This window comes from Muntiacus reevesi, chromosome 3, assembly GCF_963930625.1.
Source record: "Muntiacus reevesi chromosome 3, mMunRee1.1, whole genome shotgun sequence".
Classification (NCBI taxonomy): Eukaryota; Metazoa; Chordata; class Mammalia; order Artiodactyla; family Cervidae; genus Muntiacus; species Muntiacus reevesi.
Window position 1 is genome coordinate 129,354,129 of NC_089251.1, and position 25,759 is coordinate 129,379,887.

The 25,759-nt window shown below is 46.5% G+C and overlaps 1 protein-coding gene and 1 non-coding gene across 2 annotated transcripts; one reads left to right on the forward strand and one right to left on the reverse strand.

The window, feature by feature from the left end:
- Window positions 1–6,364: 6,364 nt before the first annotated feature.
- Window positions 6,365–6,498, reverse strand: LOC136165836 (small nucleolar RNA SNORA43). The gene has a single exon (XR_010662802.1). It is a non-coding gene; the product is annotated as a small nucleolar RNA SNORA43 (small nucleolar RNA).
- Window positions 6,499–19,894: 13,396 nt separating this feature from the next.
- Window positions 19,895–25,321, forward strand: RESP18 (regulated endocrine specific protein 18). The gene is made up of 6 exons (XM_065927644.1): window positions 19,895–20,000; window positions 21,959–22,063; window positions 23,094–23,226; window positions 23,457–23,496; window positions 23,618–23,707; window positions 25,271–25,321. The coding sequence occupies exons 1-6, from the start codon at window positions 19,895–19,897 to the stop codon at window positions 25,319–25,321; spliced, it is 525 nt and encodes a 174-aa protein (XP_065783716.1).
- Window positions 25,322–25,759: the final 438 nt, after the last annotated feature.

Here is a 25,759-nt window from a genome sequence, read left to right on the forward strand (position 1 = left end):
CCTTAAATCCAATGGTAACCCACTCCAGTATTCTTGCCTGGAAAATCCCATGGAAGGAGAAGCCTGGTAGGCTACAGGCCATGGGGTTGCAAAGAGTCAGACACCACTGAGCAGCTTCACTTTCAGTTTCACTTAAATCTAATTGGACTTCCCTGTGGCTCAGCTGGTAAAGAATCCGCCTGCAATGCGGGAGACCTGAGTTTGATCCCTGGGCTGGGAAGATTCCCTGGAGAAGGGAAAGGCTACCCACTCCAGTATTCTGGCCTGGAGAATTCCATGAACCAGTCCACGGGGGTCACAAAGAGTCGGACACGACTGAACAACTTTCACTTAAATCCAATGCTTAGTGTCTTTATAAGAAAAAAGAGAGGTTTGAATACAGGAAGACACAGAGAAGAAGTCCATGTGAAGACAGAGGCGGAAATTGGAGTTATGCTTCCACAAGCCAAGGAATGCCAGGGGGGTCCCCAGAAGGTATAAAAGGAAAAAAAAATGTTACTCCAGAGAGCCTTTGGAGGAAGCTCAGTCCTTCCAACACCTTGATTTCCTGCTTCTGGCCTCTAGAACTGTGAGAGAATAAATTTCTATTGTTTGAAGCCATCAAGATTGTGGTAATTTGTTTCAGTCACTACAGGAAACTAATACACCTTAATATTGTGTTTGTAAACTCTAGTCTTTAGAAATGGAGAAGGAAATGGCAACCCACTCCAGTATTCTTTGCTAGAGAATTCTGTGGACAGAGGAGCCTGGTGGGCCTGCTGTCGATGGGATTGCACAGAGTCGGACACGACTGAAGCGACTTAGCATGCATGCTTGCATTGGAAAAGGAATTGGCAACCCACTCCAGTGTTCTTGCCTGGAGAATCCCAGGGACGGGGGAGCCTGTGGGGTCGCACAGAGTCAGACATGACTGAAGTGACTTAGCAGCAGCAGCAGCAGCATCACTCTTTAGAAATATGTACTTATTTATGTTACATTACAGCAAAGATAAGGAAGGGCGTTATGCCCATAAAGTCAAGAGAGTGATTAACTTCGGGATGAAGGAAAGAAGAAAGAGTTGTAATCTGGAAGGGACAAGATGTTTCTGGGGTTATGGACAATGTTCTATTGCCTGGAGACTTTGACATGGTTATTCACACTCTAATAATCTGTTGAGCCTCACGTTTATATTTTACCCATTTTTCTTTATATGTACTTTCACAATCATAAAGTAAAATACTTACTTAAAAAGGGGGGAAAAAGCATAAAGTCCTCTAAACACAAAAGTTAGCATCAGAAACATTCTAAATTGAAAGAGGAGAGGAGCTGCTTCTAAGAAGAAGTGAAGTGAGTTGCTCAGTCGTGTCCGACTCTTTGCGACCCCATGGATTCCATGGAATTCTCCAGGCCAGAATACTGGAATGGGTAGCCTTTTCCTTCTCCAGGGGATCTTCCCAACCTAGGGATCTCGAACCCAGGTCTCCTGCATTGTGGGAGGATTCTTTATCAGCTGAGCCACCAGAGAAGCCCAAGAATACTGAAGTGGATAGCCTATCCCTTCTCCAGGGGAACTTCCCGACCCAGGGATCAAACTGGGGTCTCCTGCATTGCAGGCGGATTCCTTACCAACTGAGTAATCAGGGAAGCCTGGATTATTAGAAGTAATGAAACGCCCTCTTTTTGCCTAATAAACCTGTGAACTCAAGATCAGCCCTGGACAGAGAAGAGTCGAGCTGGGCAATTAGGGTCAGGAAAATCTCCTTCCCCGGCCCTTCTCTCTGGCTTCCCCCAGGGGGCGCTGCTCTCCACTGAACTCAGCTTCCAGGGAGGAGAGCCAGCCCTTCCTTTGCTTCCCTAGGGTACCGCTCAGGGAAGACTGAAATGTTCAAACAAAAATGAACCAGAAATAAAGCCTTGGCAGAGGGATCCAAAGGCAGAGAGGAATGAGAGTCTGCATACCCTGGAAGCGAGCGAGAGCCTGTTCTCCAGGCTCTGGATGCCTTCGGTCCTTGTACTGTCTCAGCAGTAAAAGGCACTCCTTCCCTAGTGCCCCCACTCCTGGCTCCTGCTTTCCTCCACACGGGTGACAGTTCTCAGTTTGCACGTGTGTGCCAGCACACCCTTATACACACAAGTGCAACATGTACATGCTCATGCACACCTTCATGTACCTACACATGTACATACCTCACACACATACATGAACGTAACACATGCAAAAGTATACACATACACGGACATACATACACATACATACACATACAAATGCACATACACAACCATATGCACACATAGGCACAACGAATACTCATCGGCACACACATACACAAATAAACACACATACCCTTGCTGTCGTTCACTCCCTAAATCTTGTCCGACTCTTTGCAACTCCATGAACTGCAGCATGCCAAACTCCTCTGTCCTTCACTATCTCCTGGAACTTGCTCAAACTCATGTCTACTAAGTCGGTGATGCCATCCAACCATCTCATCCTCTTTCGCCTCCTTATCCTCTTGCCCTCAATCTTTCCCAGCATCAGGGTCTTTTAAAATGAGTCAGCTCTTTTCATCAGGTGGCCCAAGTATTGGAGCTTCAGCATTAGCATCAGTCCTTCTGATGAATATTCAGGGTTTCTTTCTTTTCGGATTGACAGGTTTGATCTCCTTGCTGTCCAAGGGACTCTCAAGAGTCTCCTCCAGCACCACAGTTTGAAAACGTCTGTTCTTCGGTGTTCAGTCTTCTTTATGATCCAACTCTCACCTATGTACACAACTACTGGAAAAACCATAGCTTTGACTAGACGGACCTTTGTCAGCAAAGTAATATCTGCCTTTTAATATGTTGTCTAGGTTGGCCATAGCTTTTTTTCCAAGGAGCAAGTAAATGTCTTTTAAATTCGTGACTGCAGTCACTGTCCACAGTGATTTTGGAGTCAAAGAATAAAATCTGTCACTGTTTCCACTTTTCCCCCATCTATTTGCCATAAAGCATGTCTAAATATACTCATCCATCCACATACACACAAAACTTATATACGTATTTATACAAACCCACATACACACACAAACACACACAATGCCATACACAATCCTGCATGCACACATTGCACTTGGTACCCAGTGCAATGGATGGATGGTGTGGTGGGATTCTTCCAAGGATCCTACTTCCTATTATTTGGGTCACTGTGCCCTCTTCTTCCACGATGTATTGGGGTTGGTCTGTGTGACCAATAGAATGTGATAGAATGATAGTATGTGACTTCTGAGGCTAGGTTATAAAAACATAGTGGCTTCTGCCTGTTCCCTCTTTCTCGAGTCACTCCTAGAGGAAGGCAACTGCTGTGTTGTAGAGACATTCAAGCAGTCAGATGGAGAGGCTGACATGGCTAGGAACTGAGGCCTCCAGCCAATAGCCAGCACCAAGTTGCCAGCGGATGAGTGAGCCCCATTGAGAGGGGATCAGGCCCAGTCAGGCCTTCAGGTGAATATAGCCCTGGCTGACATCTTGACTATACTTTCATGAGGGACTCTGAGCCAGAAATACCCAGCTAATCTCTCAGATTCTCAGTGCACAGAAACTGTGTGAGATAGGTGTTTATTGTCATAGCTACTAAACTTTGAGGTGATTTTGTTACACAGTAATAGAGCAATAAATAGTGAATGCAAATAAATACACTGCACATGCACATACACTGGCATATGGTTGTTGTTCTCGTTCAGTCGCCCAGCTGTGTCCAGCTCTTTGTGACTCCATGGACTGCAGCATGCCAGACCTCCCTGTCCCTGACCACCTCCTGAAGTTTGCCCAAGTTCATGTTCATTGCATCAGTGATGCCGTCCAGCCATCTCATCCTCTGAGGCCCTCTTCTCCTTCTGCCTTCAATCTTTCCCAGCATTAGTGACTTTTCCAATGAATCACCTGTTCACATCAGATGACCAAAATCCTGGAGCTTCAGCTTCAGTTCTTTCAGTGAATATTCAGAGTTGATCTCCCTTAAGATTGACTGGTTTGATCTCCTTGCTGTCCAAGGGACTCTCAGGAGTCTTCTCTAGCATCACAATTCGAAGGCATCAATTCTTTGGCGTTCTGCCTTCTTTATGGTCCAGCTCTCACAACCGTACATGACCACTGGGAAGACCATAGCCTTGACTATATGGACCTTTGTCAGCAGAGTAATGTCTGCTTTTCAACTGTCTAGGTTTGTCATCGCTTTTCTGCCAAGAAGCAATCGTCTTCCGATTTCATGGCTGCAGTCACCATGTGCAGTGATTTTAGAGCCCAAGAAGAAGAAATCTGTCACTACTTCCACCTTTTCTCCTTCTATTTTCCATGCAGCAATGGGGGTGGATGCCATGATCTTAGTTTTTTTAATATTTAGTCTTAAGCCGGCTCTTTCACTCTCCTTCAGCCTCACCAAGAGGCTCTTTAGTTCCTCTTTGCTTTCTACCGTTGGAGTGGTATTATATGCATATCTGAGGTTGTTGATGTTTCTCCTGCCTATCTTGACTCCAACTTGGAACTCATCTAGGCCGGCATTTCTCATAATGTGCTCAGCATGTAGGTTAAACAAACAGGATGACGGTGGACAGCCCTGACGTACTCCTTTCTTGATCTTGAACCAATCAGTTGTTCCATATAAAGTTCTAACTCTTGCTTCTTGACCCGCATACAGGTTTCTCAGGAGACAGGTAAGATGGTCTTTCTTAGAGAGATGGGAATACCAGACCATGTTGGTACATACACATATAGATATACACAAATATCTTCTCCCACATACACACAGGTCTCCACATACATAAAAACAGATAAACACACATGTGTATGGTACACATTTATACATACATACACACACACATGCTATGAGAAGCCCTTCTGCTTTTTTTTTTTTTTTTACTGCACTGGGTCTTCGTTGCTTTCCGGGGGCTATTCTGTGTTGTAGTGCTCAGGTTTCTCATCTCGGTGGCTTCTCTTGTTGCAGAGCATGGGCTCTAGACATGCAGGCTCCAGTAGTTGTGATTTGCAGGCTCTAGAGCACAGGCTCAGTAGTTGTGATGCATGGGCTTAATAGCTCCGTGGTATGTGGGATCTTCCTTGACCAGGGATCAAACCGGTGTCCCTTGCATTGGCAGGCAGATTCTAAACCACTGAACCGCTAGGGAAGTCTCTGAGAAGCCCCCTTAAATAGTCTTCATCATCCAGGCTATTCATCATCCAGATACCCTCCTAATTCTGATCCAGCTCTGAAAAGCTTCCTCTTTTTCAGGAGATCTCCATCAGACATGATTATGTCCTTGAAGGAAGACCCTGTTCCCTGACAAAGGGCATGGCCTGGGTCTTGCAGACCTCAACACAATGGTAGTATCTCCTGCTGAGATATCCAAGAGGATATCAGCGGCCAATGCGTCACTCACCGCCTCTCAGCCAAACTGACCCACAGGCAGGAAGCTCCTAGGAGCCTCCAAAGCTGAGGCCTGCTTCAGTCCAGCTTTGGTGCAGATCATTCAGGGGCTCCTTGCCCCATCAGGGTGAAAGTGAAAGTGTTAGTCACTCAGTTGTGTCTGGCTCTTTGTGAGTCCCACGGACTATAGCCCACCAGGCTCCTCTGTTCACGGAATTCTCCAGGCAAGAGTACTGAGTGGATAGCCATTCCCTTCTCCAGGGGATCTTTCCCACCCAGGGGTTGAACATGAGTCTCCTGTGTTGCAGGCAGATACTTTACCAACTGAGCTACGAGGGAAGGAGGCAGCCTCTGTTCTCCTGGATGAGCTGGGGTCTCTCACTGCTTCTCCCTGATGAGCTGTGAAGCCGAACTCCTGAGTTCTGCTCCTTATTCTTCACCACACCGGGCCTGACCTTCTTGGCTTCCAGTTTGTTCACCCACTAATGGGGCTTGGGCTGAGGTCTGAGAATCCCAGGGAGGGTGAAGCTGAAGTGAAACAGAAATCAACTCACCATGTATTCTTACAAGAGGATGTTTTCACAGAGTCATTTCAATTCATGTTCAGTCACCACCATGAGGTACCCAATGAACAGATGAGAACATTGAGGCAGAGAAGTTTCATAGGGGTCTCTAGACCCAAAATCTCTTTCATTTATTCAACAAATATTGAACATTCATTCACTCAGGTAGGTAGACACTGAGGATGTATCAATGAAACAAACATGTCCTCTGCCCTCTTGGGACTTACACTCCAGTGGAGACAAAACAACAAACAAGGAAACAAAGGAATTAGTCATTATTAAGAGTGATTAGTGTCTAAGGAAATGAAATAATAATGGATTACAGGGAGAAGAAAAATTCAAGGGCTTCTCAGAGAAGGTGGGATCTACAGGGAAACAAAGAGGGTGGAGGATGGGGAGGTCACTTTTTTTTTTTTTCCCTCGGTGATGTCCGGCTACAAACCATTCTTAGTGCCCACGGTTCTGAGCACTGAGCGTAGAAATAGCCGCTTCCTCTCTGCCCCAACGGCACAGGCGCAGCAGGGCGGCCGCACCCGTGGTGCCGGCGAGTCCGGCAGCTGCAGGGCAGGGGAGGTCACTTTTGAGAAGAGCTCAGGCGTTCAAAGAATGGAGAGGAGGCTGCTGAGGCTGGAACACGGAGAAGGAGAGGAGAGAACTGTCTGGAGAGGAAGGCGAGGCTAGATACTGCCGGCCTTACAGGGTTTAGTGTTTACTGGAAAGTGTAATGCAGAGCCATGGAGGAATATTAAACCTGGGAGTGAGGAGCTTCAAGACGAATTTTAGAAAGCTCCTCTGGGGCTTATTAAGAGCTTTTAAGGAGGTAAGTATACTCACCGAGAACTACAGTATATCAGACACGATTCTAGGCTCCTGCAACACAGCGCAAGTTGTCAGGTACTCCAAGCAACCAGCTAAGATGCAAGTTCAGTAACAGGTTTTTAAAATTTAACTTAATTAATTAATTTGCTTGTTTATTTCTTTGCTCTGGCTCTTAGCTGCAGCACCTGGGATCTTCCTTCTTCACTGCCCCTGTGGGATCCTTAGTTGCTGCATAGGAGCTCTTTGTTTCCCGCAGGTGGGATCTGGTTCCCAGCTAGCAGCCACCTCCAGACCAGCCCCCGCAGCGCCTGGCCCAGGGTTTCAGTGCTGGTGAGAGCAGGGACTGTGCCCCAGGTTGCCTCCTTTACCTGTAAGCCCTGGGACCTCCACCTCAAAGGCCCAACTCCCCTCCCCAAGCCCCTTCTGTTGCCACCTTACGGCTCCCTCTCTTTCATTTTTAATTTTTTCTTTTTTTCTTAATTACTTTCAATCTATGTCAGTGGGTTCTGGTTTTCCATTTACAGTGGCAAAGTTTCTTTTAAAAATCATTTTACTTAGATAAAATACATGAATCAGCCTAAAAGAGAAAGCCAAGAAGATAAGTTTGGAAAAAGTTGTTTTAAGATATAACGCTTCCATTTTGTTAAACTAAATTTAAGGGTGACTTGTAAATAATAACTTTATGGAGATATAATCTACCCACTTAAGTAGTTTTACCATATTCATGGAGTTGTGCAACCATCACTACAATCAATTTTGTAACATTTTCATCATCCCTTTCTTGAAGAAACCTGTAACTTCTAGCAGTTACTATCCATTCTTTTCTCTCAGCCCCCATCCTCCAGTCCTAGGCAACTACCAACTGACTTTCTGTCTCTTTGGATTTGCTTATGCTGGACATTTCATGTAAATGGAATCCCACAATATGCAACCTTTTGTGATTGGCTTTTTTTTTTTTTTTAAACTTAGGATGTTTTCAAGGTTCATCCATGTTGTAGCATGTGCCAGAACTTCATTTCCCTTTATTAATTAATAATTTTCCATTATGTGGATATACCACATTTTATTTGTCCATTCATCAGTTGATGGACACTTAGGTTTCCATTTTGGGGCTATTATGAATAATGCTGCTGTGAACATTCATGCAGAGGTTTCTGTGTGGACATAATGCTCTCATTTCTCTTGTGGGTGTACTTAGGAGGGGAATTGCTGGATTAAACAGTAACTCTGTGTTTAATCTTTTGATGAAGTACCAGACTGTTTTCCACAGCAGCTGCACCCCTTTACATTCCCACCAGCAGTGTATAAAGCTTCCAGTTTCTCCTTATCCTCACTGGCACTTGTTATTATCTGTCTTTTTGCTTCTTGCCACCTGTTTGGGTGTGAAGTGGTACGTCATCATGGATGTGATTTACAGTTCCCTGATGGCTAATGATATTAGCATCTTTTCATGTGCATATTAGCCATTTGAATATTTTCTTTGGAGAGATGTCTGTTCTGATTCTTTCTCTGTTTTGAAACTGGGTTGTCTTTTTATGGCAGTCTTCACCTTTCTGTATCAGTGTTAGGATATGCTTGTGAACTGGAGAAGGAGAGAGAGTCAGGATAAAAAGGAAAAGAAAAAGGCTTCTCCTCCACTCCACTTCATCTACTTGGACTGAAGAGGGTCTGTGTAGTAGAAAGCTCATACCACACATTGTATACTGTGGCTTTGAGGAAAAGAACCTGGACTTGCCAGTCCTATCTGTATGAAACCAAGTTCTATGTTTTTACTCTTCCAAGGATTCCAGAACTCTTTCCAGCTCTCCTCCCAGGAAGCAGCTTAATTTCTCCTCCTATCCCTACCCTGTTTTGTTTTGTTTTGTTGGTCTGTCTATTCGGTTTTTGTAGCCATCTGGGGCTCTGCTCATTTGTCCATCCACAGGTCTACAGGTCTACAGTTTGTCCAAAGACTGCTCTCACCTGCAAGTCTGGGCCAAGGGTGAGTGAGACCCAGAGGATGAAGAGACAGAGGATGGATGTGAAGGGAGAGCACGGATGGGGGGAGGGGGAGGCGATCTGGGAGTGACAGTAGAGAACGTGCTTCTCCTGTGCAACCCGGACCTTTGGAAGGCTTTTGACCAAGGTCTCTGCTGATGCCATTCTTGTGCTCTTAGAGGGACAGAGCCAGGTGGACGTGCAGCTGGCCAGACCCCAACAAGAGGTTGCCAACCTGACCACCTAATACTGACAAGGTGTGCCCCGGCAGCTGGTGCCTCAAGGAGAGACCGAAAGAGCTAGAGGAGGGAGGCTGGACCTGTTAGCTATAGAGGCAGGGAGGGAACTTCCAATCTAAATTAAAAGCTCCTTTCCTGGGTTTCTCATCACACCCACCCCTGGAGCCTCACCTGCCCAGACCCTGGACGAGACGGGGGTAGTGTTCTCCCAGCCTTCACGGGGCAGCTGCTCTTACTTGGACTCCTTACAGAAGCGTGGTAGAGGCAACTAGATGTCCCTGGAAGAGGCCTGCATCCATCTCCTTGGGACTAGCCCAGTCTGCAGTGCTGTCCAAGCGCTCCAGAGCCAGAAACCATGGGGTCCCCAGCCAGAACTTCTCCCCCACACCATGCACATATCCTGGACTCAGAATTGGGAATTGGGCAGCTCTGAGTGTATAGCAAATAGAAGACATGAAAGATGGACATGGAGAGTGGGGGACGAGCCTTCCTGGAAGCAGAGTTTCATGTTGCAGGGTTCAGAAGGAAGCTCTGTTTTGAGTTCGAATTACTACTGCTGATAACCACTGTGTCTAGTGTGTAAGTAATGTTTAGTGTTTTCAAAGCACTCTTTACATCCTCAGCCTCATTTGCTTCTCACAGCATCACTATTAATTTGCCATGTGATCACTTATTACGTGTCAAGCACTGTGCTAAGAAACTTCAACACACTACTTCCTGTCACTCTCAACAACCCTATGAGGTTAGTCATTTCATGGATGAGAAAACTGAAGCTGGGAAAGTTAAAGCTTTCCAGGATCACAGAGCTATTCAATACTAAGAACAGGGACTCAAGCACTGAGGTGGACAGAAGGCAAACTCCTGTACCCCAGCCAGTCTCCAGTGCCCTAAGGTTCCGATGCACTTTGGGGAAGGCGGAAATTCTTATCACACTCTGGCTTTGGGGCTGGGCCCATCAGACTATCTATCCTAAGTGTCAACTCATTCCATCCTTCCACCAGGATGTCACTCAATATGCAAAGACTCAGAAGATGGAGCGCATGCCCAGCTCCCTGCCTCAGAGTCCTGCTCAAGGGATGAGCCGGCAGCCTTTCCCATCAAAACCACCAGACTGAGGTGTGGGAAGGGCTGTGCTCTGTCCACGCTGTACATGAATGGTGGGCAGAGCACTGGGAAGGGGATGAGGGTCAGGGCTGCAGGTAGGAGCTGTCAGAAATCCAGTGAACAGAATGAAGAGAAGGCTTGCCTGATTTCAGTCAGAGGCAACTCTGTGACCCATTAGTGATCTTGGCAAAGGGAGGGTTGGGGAAGCCTGGCACCCATTTGCTGCTGTTCTTTATGGTGAGGTTCACTCAGGGATTTTGAAATTCTTCATTTGAGCCTCCTGTCTTTTTCTCTGAGCTCTTTGACCATTTTATCTTCACCCTTGACTCCGGGTTTGCCTCCCCTCAGACCCCAGGGACCAGGGTGAACTGGGAGCAGCATGAACTCGGAAGTGGTTTCGGATGGAGGTCCTGAACCAAGAGATGGACGGCCCCACCCAAGGCCTCACCGCAGGTGACGGCCTAACCTTACCAGGAAGGTTGAGCCCATCAAGAGCCCATTTAAAGAGGGAGGCAGGGGGCAGGAGGGGGTGAATGTTGGTTGATACGGAGAGACAGGACTCCTCTGAGCCTGATGGAGAGCCTTCTGAAAGAGAGGGCCTGGAGGATGGGAAAGAATAGCACTTTCAGGACAGACAGAGCCAACCCAGTCCTGGTTCTGCCACTGCCAGCTATGACCTGGGACCCATTATCGAAGCTCTTCAAGTCCCTTCTTCCACAGCTGTGAAATGGGGATGGTAGTAACGGCAACCTTCCCAGAGGTGGCTGTGAGGACTAAAGACAATGTGTGAAAAATGTGTAGATGGTGAAGGACAGGGAAGCCTGGCGTGCTGCAGTCCACACGGTCCCAAAGAGCCAGACATGACTGAGCGACTGAACCACGATGAAAAATGCCTGCCAGGGTGGCCGGATTCTAAGGGAGATTCTGCCCCTCCCCACTAGAGGGCGCCCCGTGTTCTTCGTCTCACCTTCAGATTTCATCAACGGTGGGATGCTGGGGCTCTGGGCCTCCAAGAGCCCGGAGCTCTGTAAGATCAAGCATAGGAACAGAGCCTGAAGCGCGTGCAGAAATCTACTTCAGAGCTTTCCTAAATTAAAATATATATATATATATACACATACAGGTTCTGCTTTTCTAAGAAAATCTTGAGTATGACATGACCCTAATCCTCCCCTCCTCCCTCCATCCATAAACATTGTGTGACTATACCAGAAGTTTTTGTCCTTAAATGGGAGTGAAGTACCCAGAGCCTGTCGCATTCGGCTTCCCCCTTGCTCTCCTCTGTGGTGTGGAAGAAGTCCAATCTCCCTGGGACCCTTGAGTTCTCTGGAGCCCAGATACCTGCCCACCCAGCAGGTATCCATCCATCTTCATAGCTGAGAAGCTGAGCGGGCAAGCGTGGGGCAGGACCAGCCCAAGTCCCAGCCTTCCCCCGAGCTGCTGCACCCTTCCTCGAAAAGACCCCTCCGTAGAGGTTGGGCTGCTTCACACCTCAGATATCTTCACACTAAGGACAGCCTGAGAAGGTGACTCTTTAAAGTTTGACTTAAATGACACAAGGAAACAGCCCTCGTGTGTACTGAAAGAATAGCACTTTCAGTAGAGAGTGGAGATTTGGAGGAAGAGCCCCTAAGCCAGGGAGAATTGCAAGTACAGTTGCCTTTAGGTTTGTGATGATGGTAGGGCTCTTAGGAAAACAGCTTGACATGAGGCCCAGGACTGCTCAGTCAGCTTTTGGGCTTTATTCACAATGCAGTGGGAAATCATCAGGGGATTTCAAAGGAAAGGCATAGGAAAATACAAGCATTTTCTAAAGATACATTGATGCTGGTGGAAAACAGATTATGAAACAGAGAAGAGTAGGGACAAGTAACCTGTGTGGGGCTAGTGAATTATCCAGGTGGAATCTATTGGTACCTTGGCAGCATTGCTGGGGGTCTTCTAGCTGGGCTCCATCTGGAGGCAGCCGGCACCTCAGAGGGGCTCCAGCCCCTCACCCTTTTCAACGACACTGATCTCCATCCCTGTCTTCATGGCAGCTGGGCCTCTTTAGCTTGGATTGGCTGCTGCACCTCATCAGTGGTTCTGTGACTGACCCCGTGGTGGAGACTGGTCACCATGGTTCCACCAAGTTGGTATACAAGGAGCTGCCAATCTCCTCTGGGCTCAGGGGATGGACCAGCCCTGTGTCTAATGGAAAATCCCCAGAAGGAAGTGGGATTAGATATGGGGACAAGGGAAGGGGCTGCAGTCTGACAGTTCCTGAGTCACTAGTCCTAGAGCTTATTCAGATCTAGACGACTGTTGAGAATTTTTCTGAATTTGGTTGGGGGTGAGGGGGGGTGAGGGAGGAAGTGGCAACACCTGCCTCATGGCATTCATTTAAAATCCCTAGTTTCTTCCCATTTTAGGATGTCTTTGAGCTGTTCCCTACTCTGAGTCACAACTTTGCAGCTGATTAAAGCCTCAGGGGAAGACTCCCACCCCCACACCTTCCCTGATGCTTTCAAGAAGCAGTTTCAGGCTGACCCAAATTTGGATTATTCATGCCGATTTTCAAGCAAACTCTTCCTACAGGCTTGTCTGGAGGCAGGAAGTGGAGTTTAGAATTGATCAGAGTCTCCGAGGTGAGAGAAGTGGGATCCAAACACAGGGCATGGGGTGTGGAGAGCACTGAAGGCCTGGTTTCAGATCGCTTCCTCCTCCCACAGACCATTTCTGAGGCGGGTAAAAGGCAAGGTAGAGAGTAGCTGGAACAGCTGCCATCCCCACCCACAGCCCTCCTTCTGTGGAGGGAAAGTCTTCCCACTAGACCCCGAGAAATCACACAGGGAATAACACGGTCAAGGCTTTGCACATTCAGCAGGTTGATACCTATGGCCAGTTTGCCCCTGGGAGCGGGGAGATCAGCCCAACCAAACTCCAGCTGTCCCATGCCTCGGGCTTTATAATTTCTCAAAGCACCTTCATACTCAGTTCATTCGATCCTCACAAATGGTAGCACACTGGAAAGTATCAAGCCCGCTGTTTTACTCTGTTCAGGCTTCTATGCCAAAACACCATAAACCTGGTGGCTTACAAACAATGGAAATTTATTTCCCGAAGTTCTAGAGGCTGTGGGGACTAAGCTTAAGGCACTGGCAGATCAGGTGACTGGTGAGGGCCTGCTTCCTGGTTTACAGACGGCTCCATCTTGCTATAACCTCACATAGTAGAAGGGCAAGGGGTCTCTCTGGGGTCCCTTGTATAAGGGCACTAATTCCATTCATGAGATCTCAACCCTCAGGACCTAATCACCTCCCAAAGGCCCCACTTCCAAATACTATCACCTTTGGGGTTAGGATTTCAGACCATAGAACTCACCCACTTACATAGCCCAGCGAAATGAAGAGACACTCCTCTCGTTGTTGCTGTTGTTCAGTTGCTTGGTCGTGTCCAGCTCTTTGTGACCCCATGGACTGCAGCACTCCAGGCTTCCTTGTTCTTCACCATCTCCCAGAGTTTGCTCAAACTCATATCCATTGAGTCGATGATGCCATCCAACCATCTCATCCTCTGTTTCCCTCTTCTCATCTTGACCTCAATCTTTCCCAGCATCAGGGTCTTTTCCACTGAGTCGGCTTTGCATCAGGTGACCAATGTATTGGAGCTTCAGCTTCAGCATCAGTCCTTCCAGTGAATACTCAGGTTTGATCTCCCTGTAGTCCACGTGACTCTGTAATACAGGCTTAAACATGCTGCCAACCATGTCCACCCATCTTATCCTCACATCTAAGGACATAGCTAAACATAACCCTCAGCCTGTTTCTCTATATCTAGTTCTTATTAACTAGGTTGACCCCAATCACCCACCTTGCTTTTTCCCATCATATATTCACTGTGTCTGGCCACTGCAATGTATGGTTCCTGCCTCAAGGCAGTTGAAGGCTAGTGAGGTAAGAGAGTCATAGATTCATACAATAGTTATGTAGCTGACCCCGTAGAAGCCTTGTTTCCTGTCCCCTGACCTGTCTCTGTGCTTACATGTAGCTGCAGGTGGAGGGTGTCTGCATGGGCTTCTTCTCATCCAGTGGATTTTCTGGAATGCCTGGGGAATTTGCCTACCTATGCTCAAGACAGGCTTGAAATATTTGGGGATTAACACCCTCTGAGGCTGCCCTCAACCAATTAAGGACTTAATTTAGTGGTTAAATGCTCTAGTATATCCTTCCCTTGGTGGGAGTCGATCTGAAATAAGTTCTACACAGACCCTCAGGGGTCCCCAGCAAGGTTCACTCCAGTTGCTCACTGTGATGATTAATTTTCTGTGTCAATTCAACTGGGCTAAGGGATGCCCAGACAGCTAGGAAAATGGTATTTCTAAGTGTGCCTGTGAAAGTGTCTCTGGAAGAGACTGAATTTGAAATCAGTAGATTGAGTAAAGAATGCTAATGCTGCTGCTGCTAAGTCGCTTCAGTCGTGTCCGACTCTGTGCGAGCCCATAGACGGCAGCCCACCAGGCTCCTCTGTCCATGGGACTTTACAGGCAAGAGTACTGGAGTGGGGTGCCATTGCCTTCTCTGGAATGCCAATGCAGGAGATTCAAGTTCAATTCCTGGTCAGGGAACTAAGATCCCACATGCCCTGAGACAACTAAGCCTGTGCCTGGCAACTAGAGTCCTAGTGTTGCAACTACTGAGCCTGCATGCTCTAGAGCCCATGCCCTGCAACAAGAGAAGCCTGAGCACTGCAATAAAGACCCTGTACAGTCGGAAAAAAAAAAAAGAGAGAGAGAGAGAGAAAGTAAAGAAGACCACCCATGCAGGTAGGCATCGTCCAATTCATAGAGGATCTTAATAGAATAAAAAGATGGAGGAAGGGCAAATTTTCTATCTCTGCTTGAGCTAAGATGTCCATTTTCTCCTGTCCCTGTATGTCATAGTAAAGTTCTTACACAAAGGGCAGAAGAAAATCACCAGAGGTTTCAAGGAAATGAATAGAATGATGATGCAAAAATTTTAAAAGACTATCCTGGCACTGTTGGAGAATGTACTGAGAGGGCAAGAGTAGAACAGATAGATCTGCTAAGAAGTATTGTCTCAGCTCAAGGGATGCTCTGGAGGCTTGGACTGGGCAACTGCACAAGGCTGAGCACCTCCAGCTGGCTGTGAATTCTACCCAGAGGAGCTTGAGCCTCAGGGGGAATCCAGACCCGCACACTCACCTAGGGAGCAGCTTCTGACTCCTTTCACCATGGCAACTGTGCTTCCTTCGCCCAGATCGGTTGCTAGGGTAACACATCAGCTCTGAGTGACTGAGCCCCATGATAAGAACTGGTTACTGTGGTGTAAAGTCTGCGAGCAAGAATCTGCTGTTTTCCAGGTGAGGGTCCTTGACTAGCTGTTAAAAAAAGGCGGGGGAGGGGTGGTGCGGAAATCAAGGGGCTGGAAAGAAGATCAAACACAGACGCCAAGGTGAGGCCAGTTTGTGGGGCAGGTGCTGACTCACTGTGCCTCAGGGCTTGTGCAAATCAGGACTGTTATTAGAACCTGTCCTTTATTGGGGGAGGAGGAATTTACATTTCAGAGGGGGTGATATAGCACATATACATAGAAATTGAGAATCCCACGTTTCCTACCATTGTAGGGTTTCTTTGAACTATTTCCTTCTCCAAGCAAAACTTTGCAGCTAATTGAAGCATTTCTGTCCTCCCCCCCAGCCACCTTGCTATCTACAGGGGCAGTTCCAGGACAGCCTGTTTTTGAAATTTTTAAGTCATATGAAGCATGTTCTCAGGCCACATTTAATTAAAAAATAAACAAATAGCCAAAAACCCTTTAAAAATCCCCGATAGCAACATCCTTCTAAATAATCCATGGGTCCAAGGAGTCACAAGGAAAATCAGAAAACATTAATTATTGATAGTCAAAACATGAAAAACTAATGCTTAAAGGGAAATGTATAGATCTACATGCCTTTATTGCAAAGAAGAAAACATTTAAATCAATGACCTAAGCTACCAACTCAAGAAGTTAGGAAATAATAAATGAAACTCAAAAAAATAGGAGGAAATAATAATAAAGAATGGATATCAATAAAATGGGCAAACCATAGAGAAAAAGCAATAAGGCCAAAAGTCAGTTCTTGAAAATGATCAATAATATTTATCTCTAGCTACATTGATAAATAAAAAGGCAGAAAAATACAAAGTATCAAAATCAGGAATTTAAAAAGTGAAATTACTTCAAATATCTACAGCTATTTAAAGGATAATAAAGAAATATGAATATCCTTATGCTAACAAATGTGATAGCTTAAATATTGTGAATAAATTTTTTGAAAAATTCAAGTTTCCCAAAGAGATGTGAAAAGAAGTAGAATATCTGAATAGCTAAAGAAATTAAAATTGTAATAAAACTCACAAAGAAATTCCAACTCCATACACTCAGAAAAATAATACCAATCATACAGAAACTGCTGGAGAGGGCGTGGAGAAGCCTCCTACACTGTTGGTGGGAATGTAAATTGGAACAGCCACTATGGATGACAGTATGGAGTTTCCTTAAAATATTAAAAATAGAGCTACCATATGTGCACACGTGCTAAGTAGCTTCACTCATGTCCGACTCTGCAACCTTATGGACTGTAGCCTGCCAGGCTCTTCTGTCCATGGGATTCTCCAGGCAAGAATACTGGAGTAGGTTGCTGTGTTCTCCTCCAAGGGGTTTTCCCGACCCAGGGATTGAAACTGCATCTCAGGTCTACTGCATTAGCAGGCAGCTTTTGTTTTTGTTTTTTTTTAACCACTAGTGCCACCTGGGAAGCCCAGAGCTACCATATGACCCTGCAGTTCCATTCCTGGGCATATATCTGGAAGAAAACATGATCCAAAATGATACATGCATCCCAATGTTCATTGCAGCACTGTTTACAATAACCAAGACATGGAAGCAACCTAAATGTCCATTGACAGAGGAATGGATAGAGAAGCAGTGGTACATATATACAATGGACTATTAGTCATAAAAAATAATGAAATAGTGCCATTTGCAGCAACATGGATAGACCTAGAGATTGTCATGCTGAGTGAAGTAAGTCAGACAGAGAAGGAAAAATACGGTATGACCTCTCTTATGTGTGGAATCTTAAATAAAAAAAAAAAAAGATACAAATGTACTTACTTAAAAAACGGAAAAAGACTCAGCCTTGGAAAACAAACATGGTTGCCAGGGGGAAGGGTTGGGGTGGAAGGATAGCTAGGGAGTTTGGGGTGGACATATACACACCACTCTATTTAAAATGAATAACCAGCAAGGATCTACTGTATAATACATGATGGAACTCTGCTTAATGTTACCTGGCACCTGAACAGGAGGGGAGTTTGGGGGAGAATGGATACATGTATATGTGTAGCTGAGTCCTTTCACAACTGTGACAGTTGTGAAACCGTCACAATGTTGTTAATTGGCTATACGTTAATACAAAATTTAAAGAATAAAATAACTTGTGTCCAGATCATATCATCTATCAATAAAGATAGTTTTAATTTTTTCTTTAAAAAAATAATATCAAAACTCTTTCAGAGCATAACAAAAGAGAGAATGCTTTCTGATTGATTTTATGTGGTCTGCCAAACACTTCGAAGAAAATCTTTGTGAGTTTGGGGTAGGCAAACATTTTCAAGAACAAAAAAAAGCGTTAGCCATAAAAGATAAACTTAATAAATTGAATTTCCTCAAAATTAAACATTTTGCTCTTCAAAAAAAAAACACCACTATTAAAAAATTTAAATGAAATGCTCAGAGTTGGAGAAAATATTCACAAAACATTAATCTGTTAAAGTAGTTATATCTGGAAGTATTGGGGCTTCCCAGTTGGCTCTGTGATAAAAAATCTGCCTGCTGGTGTAGGATGATGCAGGAGACATGGGTTCGATCCCTGGGTTGGGAAGATGTCCCTGGAGAAAGAAATGGCAACACATTCCAATGTTCTTGCCTGGAAAATTCCATGGACAGAGGAGCCTAGTGGGCTCACAGTCCATGGGGTTGCAGAGTCGGATGCGACTGAGCACACACGCATCTGAAAGTATTAGAGAATTGTGTTAATTAGGGAATAGTAAATATTTTTAGACATTGTGTTGATTTCCAAATGCTGGTGTAACAAATCACAGCAAATCAAACTGAGTGCCCCAAAACAATTTTGTTATCTTATAGGTCTGGAAGTCAGAAGACTAAAATTAAAATGTCTGGACTTCCTGGTGGTCCAGTTGTTGAGATTCTGCCTGCCAATGCAGGGGACACAAGTTTGATCCTTGGTCTGGGAAGATTCCACATGCCACGGGGCAATGAAGCCCATGTGCCACAACTACTGAAGTCCAGATGCCTAGAGCCAATGTTCCACAACAAGAGAAGCTACCACTATGAGAAAACTGAGCACTGCAACGAGAAAGTAACTCTCACTCTCTGCAACTAGGGAAAGTCCACGAGAAGTAATCAAGACCCAGCAGAGCCAAAAATAAATAAATGAATATTTTTAAAGATAAAATAAGTGTCAGCAGGTCTCTGCTCCTTCTGGAGGTTTAAAGGGAGAAAACACAATCTTACCTTTTCAGCTTCTAGAGGCTGTTTGCATTCCTTGGCTTGTGGCCCCTTCCTTGAATCACTCCAACCTCTAGTTTCCAATGTTATATCCTCCACTACTGACTCTAACCCTCCTGCTTCTCTCTGTGAAGACCTTTGCGATGATGTTGCACACACTCAGAAAATCCAGGATATTCTCCCCATTTGAAGTGAACCATCTTCTAATGCTAATCACACCTGGAAAGTCCCGCTTTCTATGTCAAGAAACATGTTCACCGTTTCAGGGATCAGACGTGGACATCTTTGGGGTTCATTATTCAGCCTACCATAGGTATCATAACGGTATTGTGGCTATGTAGAAAAATATAATTAATTCTAAAAGATGTATATTAAATTATTTAGAAGTGGAATGTCATGGTATCTGTAAAATACTCTTAAATACTTCAGCAAGGAAAAGAAGCAACTGTGACAAAATCTTAATAACTGTTAAGTCTGGGTGATAAGAATATTCATGTTTTAAGTCTACTCATTTGAGTCTTCTCGTGTCTAATATTTGAAAACTTTCATAATAAAATTTTAAGCTTAATGAAAAAGATATTCAAATGTCTAGAGCTTAGGAAGCTCACATATTAGCCTGTAACTAAGAAAGTGTGGAAGCTATGGATCAGTTAGTTACCTCAGTAGTTAGTTATTGCAATAGCTCTATTAAAATGGGTACAGTGGTTTGAACCAGGACGATGGCAGTGGATGTGGAGAAGATAGTTGTGCATATATTTAGCAGGTTAAACCCATGATGGTTGGAGATTTTAAGATAGGTAAGGGTGAAGTAAGTATCAAGAAAATCAAAATAGACTAGTTTCATTGAATGCCAGCTATCCAGTTGCTGTACATATTTAATCCTCACAACAAACCTATGAAGCAGGTATATTTCACACCTGCATTTTTATATGCAAGCCCTCTCTCCAACCTTGGGACTGGAAGTAGAGGCAGTAGTCCTTGGGATCTGTTTTATTAAGAGAGGAGTGGGCTCCTAGGAGTAGGTTTGGGTGGCTGTGGGGCCCGTAGGAGAAGTAGGGGCTGGGTAGGCGTAGGCAGCGGCAGGGCCCGCCAGCGATTGGCCCAGCTGCCAAGGGAGGGTTGTGTGGATTCAGTCTGGCTAGCCAGCGGGTGGGAATCAACAGCCCTGCGCAGTCCCTCCGGCAGCTGTCTGCCATCTCTTCGACTTAGGTGGGGAACCAGCGCAGCGAACCCGGGAGGATGCAGCGCCCGCTGTGGCCCGGGAGCTTCCGGGGGCTCTGGCTGTTCGTCTGCTTCCTGCTGCTCAGCAGCCCCCTGGGGGGCTGCAGCGACGTTAGTGGTCACGGTCAGGAGGAAACCTGGCGGGGGGGTGCGGGCAGGACCAGAGAGCGGTTCTGAGAGAAGTGGGTCTGGGGACCTCAAGGTTAGGAACTTCGGAGGAAAACAATGTGTCTGGGGAGTAAGAAAAGTGCGCAGAAGGACGCGCAGGCTTGGAGTGGGGCTCGGTGTATGGGATCTGGACCTAAGAGAAGCTGACTCAGGGGAAGATTGGGGATTAGGAAGAAGGACGGAAAAACACAGGGGCACAGGGAAGTAAAACTGGACTGTGCGACCACAAGAGAAGCAAGACTTGCCGAGGAGCGGAGGAAGAGATTCCTATGGCTCAGGCAGAGTCAGGGGCCAGGCTCTCTGGACAGCAGGAGCAGGGACCGCGGGTATCCTGGCCCAGGGAGAAGACTGGGCCGAGGGATGAGCCAAGGCTTCTTTGTAAGCCCCTGGAGCCTGGTGTTTGCGATCCAGTTTCCGGGAAGAATGGGAGGGCTAGACTGGGGCAAAAGAGGATGAGGCAGGAAAGGTCCATCTTCTTCCTCCCCCTCCACTGCGCCATCCGGGTAGACCATCTCTGACTCACATTTGAGCAGCCAGAGACCGACTGCGCAGACTCAAGGATTCCAGCACCAGGAGCTTCGGGCAGACGCCGCAAACTCCTAGGCTGGAGCCAGCTCTCCTCGCCCGATTCTTGGGTTTAGAGGCCGGTGCAGAGGATTCGCGAAAACCTGTAGGAGGAGGCCAGGCGGGTGGGGGTGGGGAGAGGGTAGGACCCGCAAGCTTCTTAGAGATGCCTAGCTCTCTTTACAGCGCAGAGCCTCCTCCATGCCAGGCTTTGGCCACCGCTCAGCACCGCGGACAGCGCCAGGTGCCCCTGTAGGTCTGACTGAGGGTGTCCCGGTCACCACTTTCCCTGCCGGTTCTGGGAACGCAGCCCCAGAGAACGATCGCTCCTTCCAGAAGCTATTTTCCTTCTCAGCATGACGTTTTCCTCCTTCCCAGAGCCAGGGAAATGATAATAGCATCTATTTAAATGGGGAAGAGAATTTCCTTTCCATAATGAATCGCGGTAATTCCACCATCGGAAACAAACAACCCCCCCCCCCCCACCAAAAGAAACAAGCAAACAAGAACAACAAAAAAAAAAAAAAAAAAAAAAAAACAACAATAAAAAAACAAAAAAACCAGGCTCCAATCTTACCCCATCTATTTGGAATGAAAAAAGTATGTATATCATTAGGGATTATCTCCGCCCCCCTCACCTTCTCTTATGCCCAGTTGGGCAAATTTTAGCTTTCAGGACAAGGATTTAGATGCTCAAAACCTATGCATACCAATACTTTCTTCCTCTAAAGATTTCAGGACTCCTCTCCAATCCTCATGCGTGTGTGCTCATGCGTGCTCACACACTCAGTTCTGTCCAACTCTTGGTGACCTCATGGATTATAGCCCACCAGGCTCCTCTGTCCATGGAATTATGCAGGCAAGAACACTGGAGTGGGTTGCCATTTCCTCTTCCAGGGGGTCTTCCTGACTCAGGGATGGAACAATTCTTTACCGCTGAGTCATCCTCCAGTCCCTTTCGGTCCCCTCCAGGCTTTAAAGCCTTCCCTGAATGCAATTCCCTTGCTTTCCTTGCCCTACCTATTCACCTGATTATCCATTCTATGTGTGTGACTTTCTGAGTGTCTGCTTACCTCACCCTCCATGGACTGCTCTTTGCCTGTAAACTTGGCTCTTATTTGGTACCAAAAGTGAATGAAGTGCAGAGGTTAACAAACAGGGAAGGTTGTGATGGGTGGAGGGAAAAATAAAAAGAAGGGGGACCTGGAAGGAGGAGGGAGTCAGGTGAAGAGGACAGGGACCACTGAACCTGAATCACAGGGGTGATAATGGAAGGAAGCTGCTTTTCTTCAACTGGAATTTGGAAGGCTTCTGTCAAGCCCCTTTCTCACACCACTTTTTTGCCCTCAGATGGTCAGAGCCAAGTAGGAGTGGGGCACCTCTGGCCCCTCCCAAGATTTACCACCCCGGTCTTCAAGCACTTGCAAGTTTCACTCCAGCAGATTATGCCGCATGGTGAGTAAGAGCTAGAGAAGAAAGGCTGAGGCTTGTCACATACGGAGGTATAGTGAGGGGCTTTTGATTGGAGAACTGGCTTTCTTCCCCTAATGTCTCTACTTGGCTCTTTCTGTCATGTTCACTTCATGGAGAATGGAGAGAGAGCAGAATGGGAGTGGACCTGGAAGGGCAGGCTGTTTGCCCTCAAACATCCTGGAAGGGCCCAACAGAGGTTTCTAGAAGAAGCACCTAGAAGAGGACAGTATCTAACTCCTTGGGACTAGCCCCAATCCCAAGCACTAGCAGATTTTTTCCAGAACCAGGAATCTTTAAGTTCTCAGCCAGGAAAACACACACACGCACACACTTGGGCCTCTGAGTAGGAAGCATAACAAATTGTATGACAAATACAAAAGAGGAAGGAAGGGAGTGGGGAGTCCTTTGAAGACAGATGGTTGACCCTTTCTTAGAGGAGAGTTTCATGAATGAGGGAAGAGTCAGATAGGAAATCTGGCCAGAATTCATATTACTACTACCACTACTGATGTCTAGCATGTGTATAATGCCTTAGCACGTTCTAAAAGTGCATCATCAAACCAGTAGTATGAGCATCACCAGGAAACTTGTTAAAAATGCTAATTCATGACCTTCACCCCAGACCTCCTGAATCAGGAACTCTAGGACGGAAGAACAGCAATCTGTGTTTTAACAAGCCTTGCAGAAGATTCTGATGTACCCTGAAGTTTGGGAATCACTCACTGACTTAGAGTTTTCACAGTACTCTTCACATCTGTAATCTCATTCAATCCTCACAATAGTATCAAGTGAGTCTGCGAACAGTACAGTCCTAATCCTAGCAGAATATTTATTACATGCCAGGCACTGTGCTAAGCAACTTTTATGTGACATCTCATTTAATTCTCTCCACAAATTGTGATCCTTTGTCTTACTTTGAGGGAAAGGGGGAGTGTTTACTTTACTCTGATCCCTGGAGTGGGCCAGTCAGAGCATCCCAGGTGTTAATTTACCACATCCTTTCACCCTGCAGGTTTGTTCTGGAAGGATGATATGACCCAGGATGTGATGACCCAGAAGATGGGTCACACCAGCAAACTCCATCCTGAGGATCCATGTGTGAGGAGTGGGCCAGCAACCTTCCCCACCAAAACCACGGGGGTGAGGTGTGTGAAGCTTATGGTCAGCCCATGCTGTGCAGTGGAGAGATGGAGCAGGGAGGGAATGGGTGTTCACACTGCAGGAAAGAGCTGCCAGGAGTACTCTGTGAATGATTCAGAGGTCCTGTCTGGGATCTGCAGGAGAAAATTCCATGAGCCATTAGTGACACCTGCAAAGGCAGAGGAGAGGGATTCTAGCCAGCCTAGGTCCCATTTGTCATCCTCATCTCTTCTAGGGGCAAGCAAGAGGAGAAACTTCGACTCCTATTCCCCAAGGTGAGACTCATGTGTCTTCTTAAGACTTCTAAAGCCCTGACTTTGAGTCCTATCTCTTTTTCTCTGGGGCCCTGGCACCCTTTCCTGCCTCCTTCTTGACTCCTGGCTTCCCTCCTCACAGAGCCCAATGGTCAAGGTGAACAAAGATCAATGCTTTACCTCCAAAGCGGTTTCAAAGGCTCTGAAACGTGAGGTGGCCAACCCAGTCAAGGTGAGGGGCTCTTGCTTTTTCAGGGGAGGGTGGAATTGCCGAGGACATGTTTAAAGGAGGGAGACAAGTGCAAAGGAGAGAATGGATATTGGGCTGTGAACAGAGAAGCTAAAGAAAGATCTCTCCCAATTGAAGGGTACCCTCACTTTCCTGCCTTTCTCAGACTACTTGTGAGCATCCATGTAAGAGACTGGGGGCATGATTCAGGTTCCAGGCATCTCTAAGGATGTGATGATCTATACAATCATTCATTGGCATTGAGTTTTATGGGAAACTGCAGAGTTTTCAATATTGAGTAAAAGGTCCTCCTTTTCTCCACACACTCCCTGATACAGGAAGTGATAGCAAAGCTTCTTTGGATGAACAGGAGAGAGAGAGTCCAGAAGCCTTCAGCAATTCTTGACTTTGCTCTACTTTTTACCCTGGACAAGTCACCTGGGCAAGACTCTGGGTTACCTCCTTAGGAGACTTGAACTCTTCAGAATCCAGGTTGAAAACACCTGTCTAGCCCTCCCATCTATCTTTACGTTTGAGACTTTGGGGCCTAGGCTGGCCCAGTGACTTACTCAGGGCTGCATAGGAGGTTATTGGCAGACCCAAGACTGGACCCAGGTCTCCTGATTCTTAATCCTTTCCATTGCACAACTCTTATCCTTCCTTCTGCTCAGACACTGCAGTGGGCATGAGTCTGCCCTAGACATCAGACTTCTCCACGTTGACAAAAGTCTTTTTTTTTTTTTTTTTTTTTTTTTGGACTAAGACCTAAATTACAAGAAGGTGGTAACCAACAGAAGATATGAAGGAAAGACCTCCCAGGAGGAGAACAAACAATGAAAATGTCTGGAGACAAGGATACCATGACATGTCTGATGGGAAAGTCAGTGGTAGAAGATTAGGTTATAGAAATAGGTCCAGGGTTGACCACACAGTGGCTCATAGATCTTGGTGAAAGTTAGGATTTGATTCCAAGTGTAGTGGCAAGTTGACTGGGAGATTCTGAGACGGGGGATATTATAATGTGGTATGATATTAAGAAGCCACTCCAGTGATATTGGGGATGGATTATAAGCAGAGTGACAGTGAACACTGAGAGGCCTGTAAGGAGCTGATCAACCTGGTCTAGGGGAGATGAGGATGCTGGCTATGGAGCTGGCTCTCCAGAGGCGGTCTGCACCTCTGGGGGCTTTTAGCCCTCATGCTCTCCTAGGAAACCACTTCCCACTCATAGGATGGCAGCCGGGCTTCCAAAGCTTGGATTGGTTGCTGGGTCCACACAGCCACAGCTGAGTGACAGATCCACCTTGAAGAACAAGTTGTTGGAGAGCTTTTGTGAAAGCAAATAAGGCACTGCCATTCTTCTCTAGCCCAAGCCCAAGGGAAAATCACAGGACAAGAGCTTGATGAATTCTGTGTGGGAGTAAAGGTGACAGGTCCTCAATCAATGGGCTGAGTCACTGTGGGCTGACTCAAATCAGGCTGTTATAGAGGCATCTGGAGGAGGAGTAGGTGAGAGAGGGGCCACCTCCCCACGTACTGATTCCGGTCCTTTGTTTCTGGTTTCAGGGCTTCTTTGAGTCACCCCCCACTGTGGGCCACAACCTTGTCGCTGACTGAGACCTCATGTGAAGCCTCTTTGCCCCAGTGCCCTCCCCATTGCCCTTCAGAGGGGCAGTTCCAGGATGATCAAAACCTGGATCAATAAAGTGACTTTAATGCGAACGCTCTGTGACTTTCCTTGAGGCAGGATGGGTCAGGTTTGGATGTGAGAGAGGTGGGACCAGAACAGTGACTGGGGTGAGGACAGCACAGCTCCCCAGTGCTGCTGGAGAGTGCTTCTGTCTTGTTTTCCTTCCAGCGACCATTCCTCAAGTGAGGACAGTCAGGGTGGGACCACAGCTGGAATGGCAGCCTTCTTTACACATATCCAGCCAGGCTGTGTGGTCCAGTTGCCCATCCTTCCATGTCGTTGGAAAAGACCCTGATGCTGGGAAAGATTGAAGGCAGGAGGAGAAGGAGACGACAGAGGTTGAGACGGTTGGATGGCATCACCAA

Bases quoted from the DNA above. Each gene is read 5' to 3' on its own strand.
- RESP18 (XM_065927644.1), top strand. From the start codon at position 19,895: ATGCAGCGCCCGCTGTGGCCCGGGAGCTTCCGGGGGCTCTGGCTGTTC. The intron at 20,001-21,958 runs GTCAGGAGGAAA...TTTTGCCCTCAG, and splicing joins CAGCGACGTTAGTGGTCACG to ATGGTCAGAGCCAAGTAGGA. The intron at 23,708-25,270 runs GTGAGGGGCTCT...TTCTGGTTTCAG, and splicing joins AGGTGGCCAACCCAGTCAAG to GGCTTCTTTGAGTCACCCCC.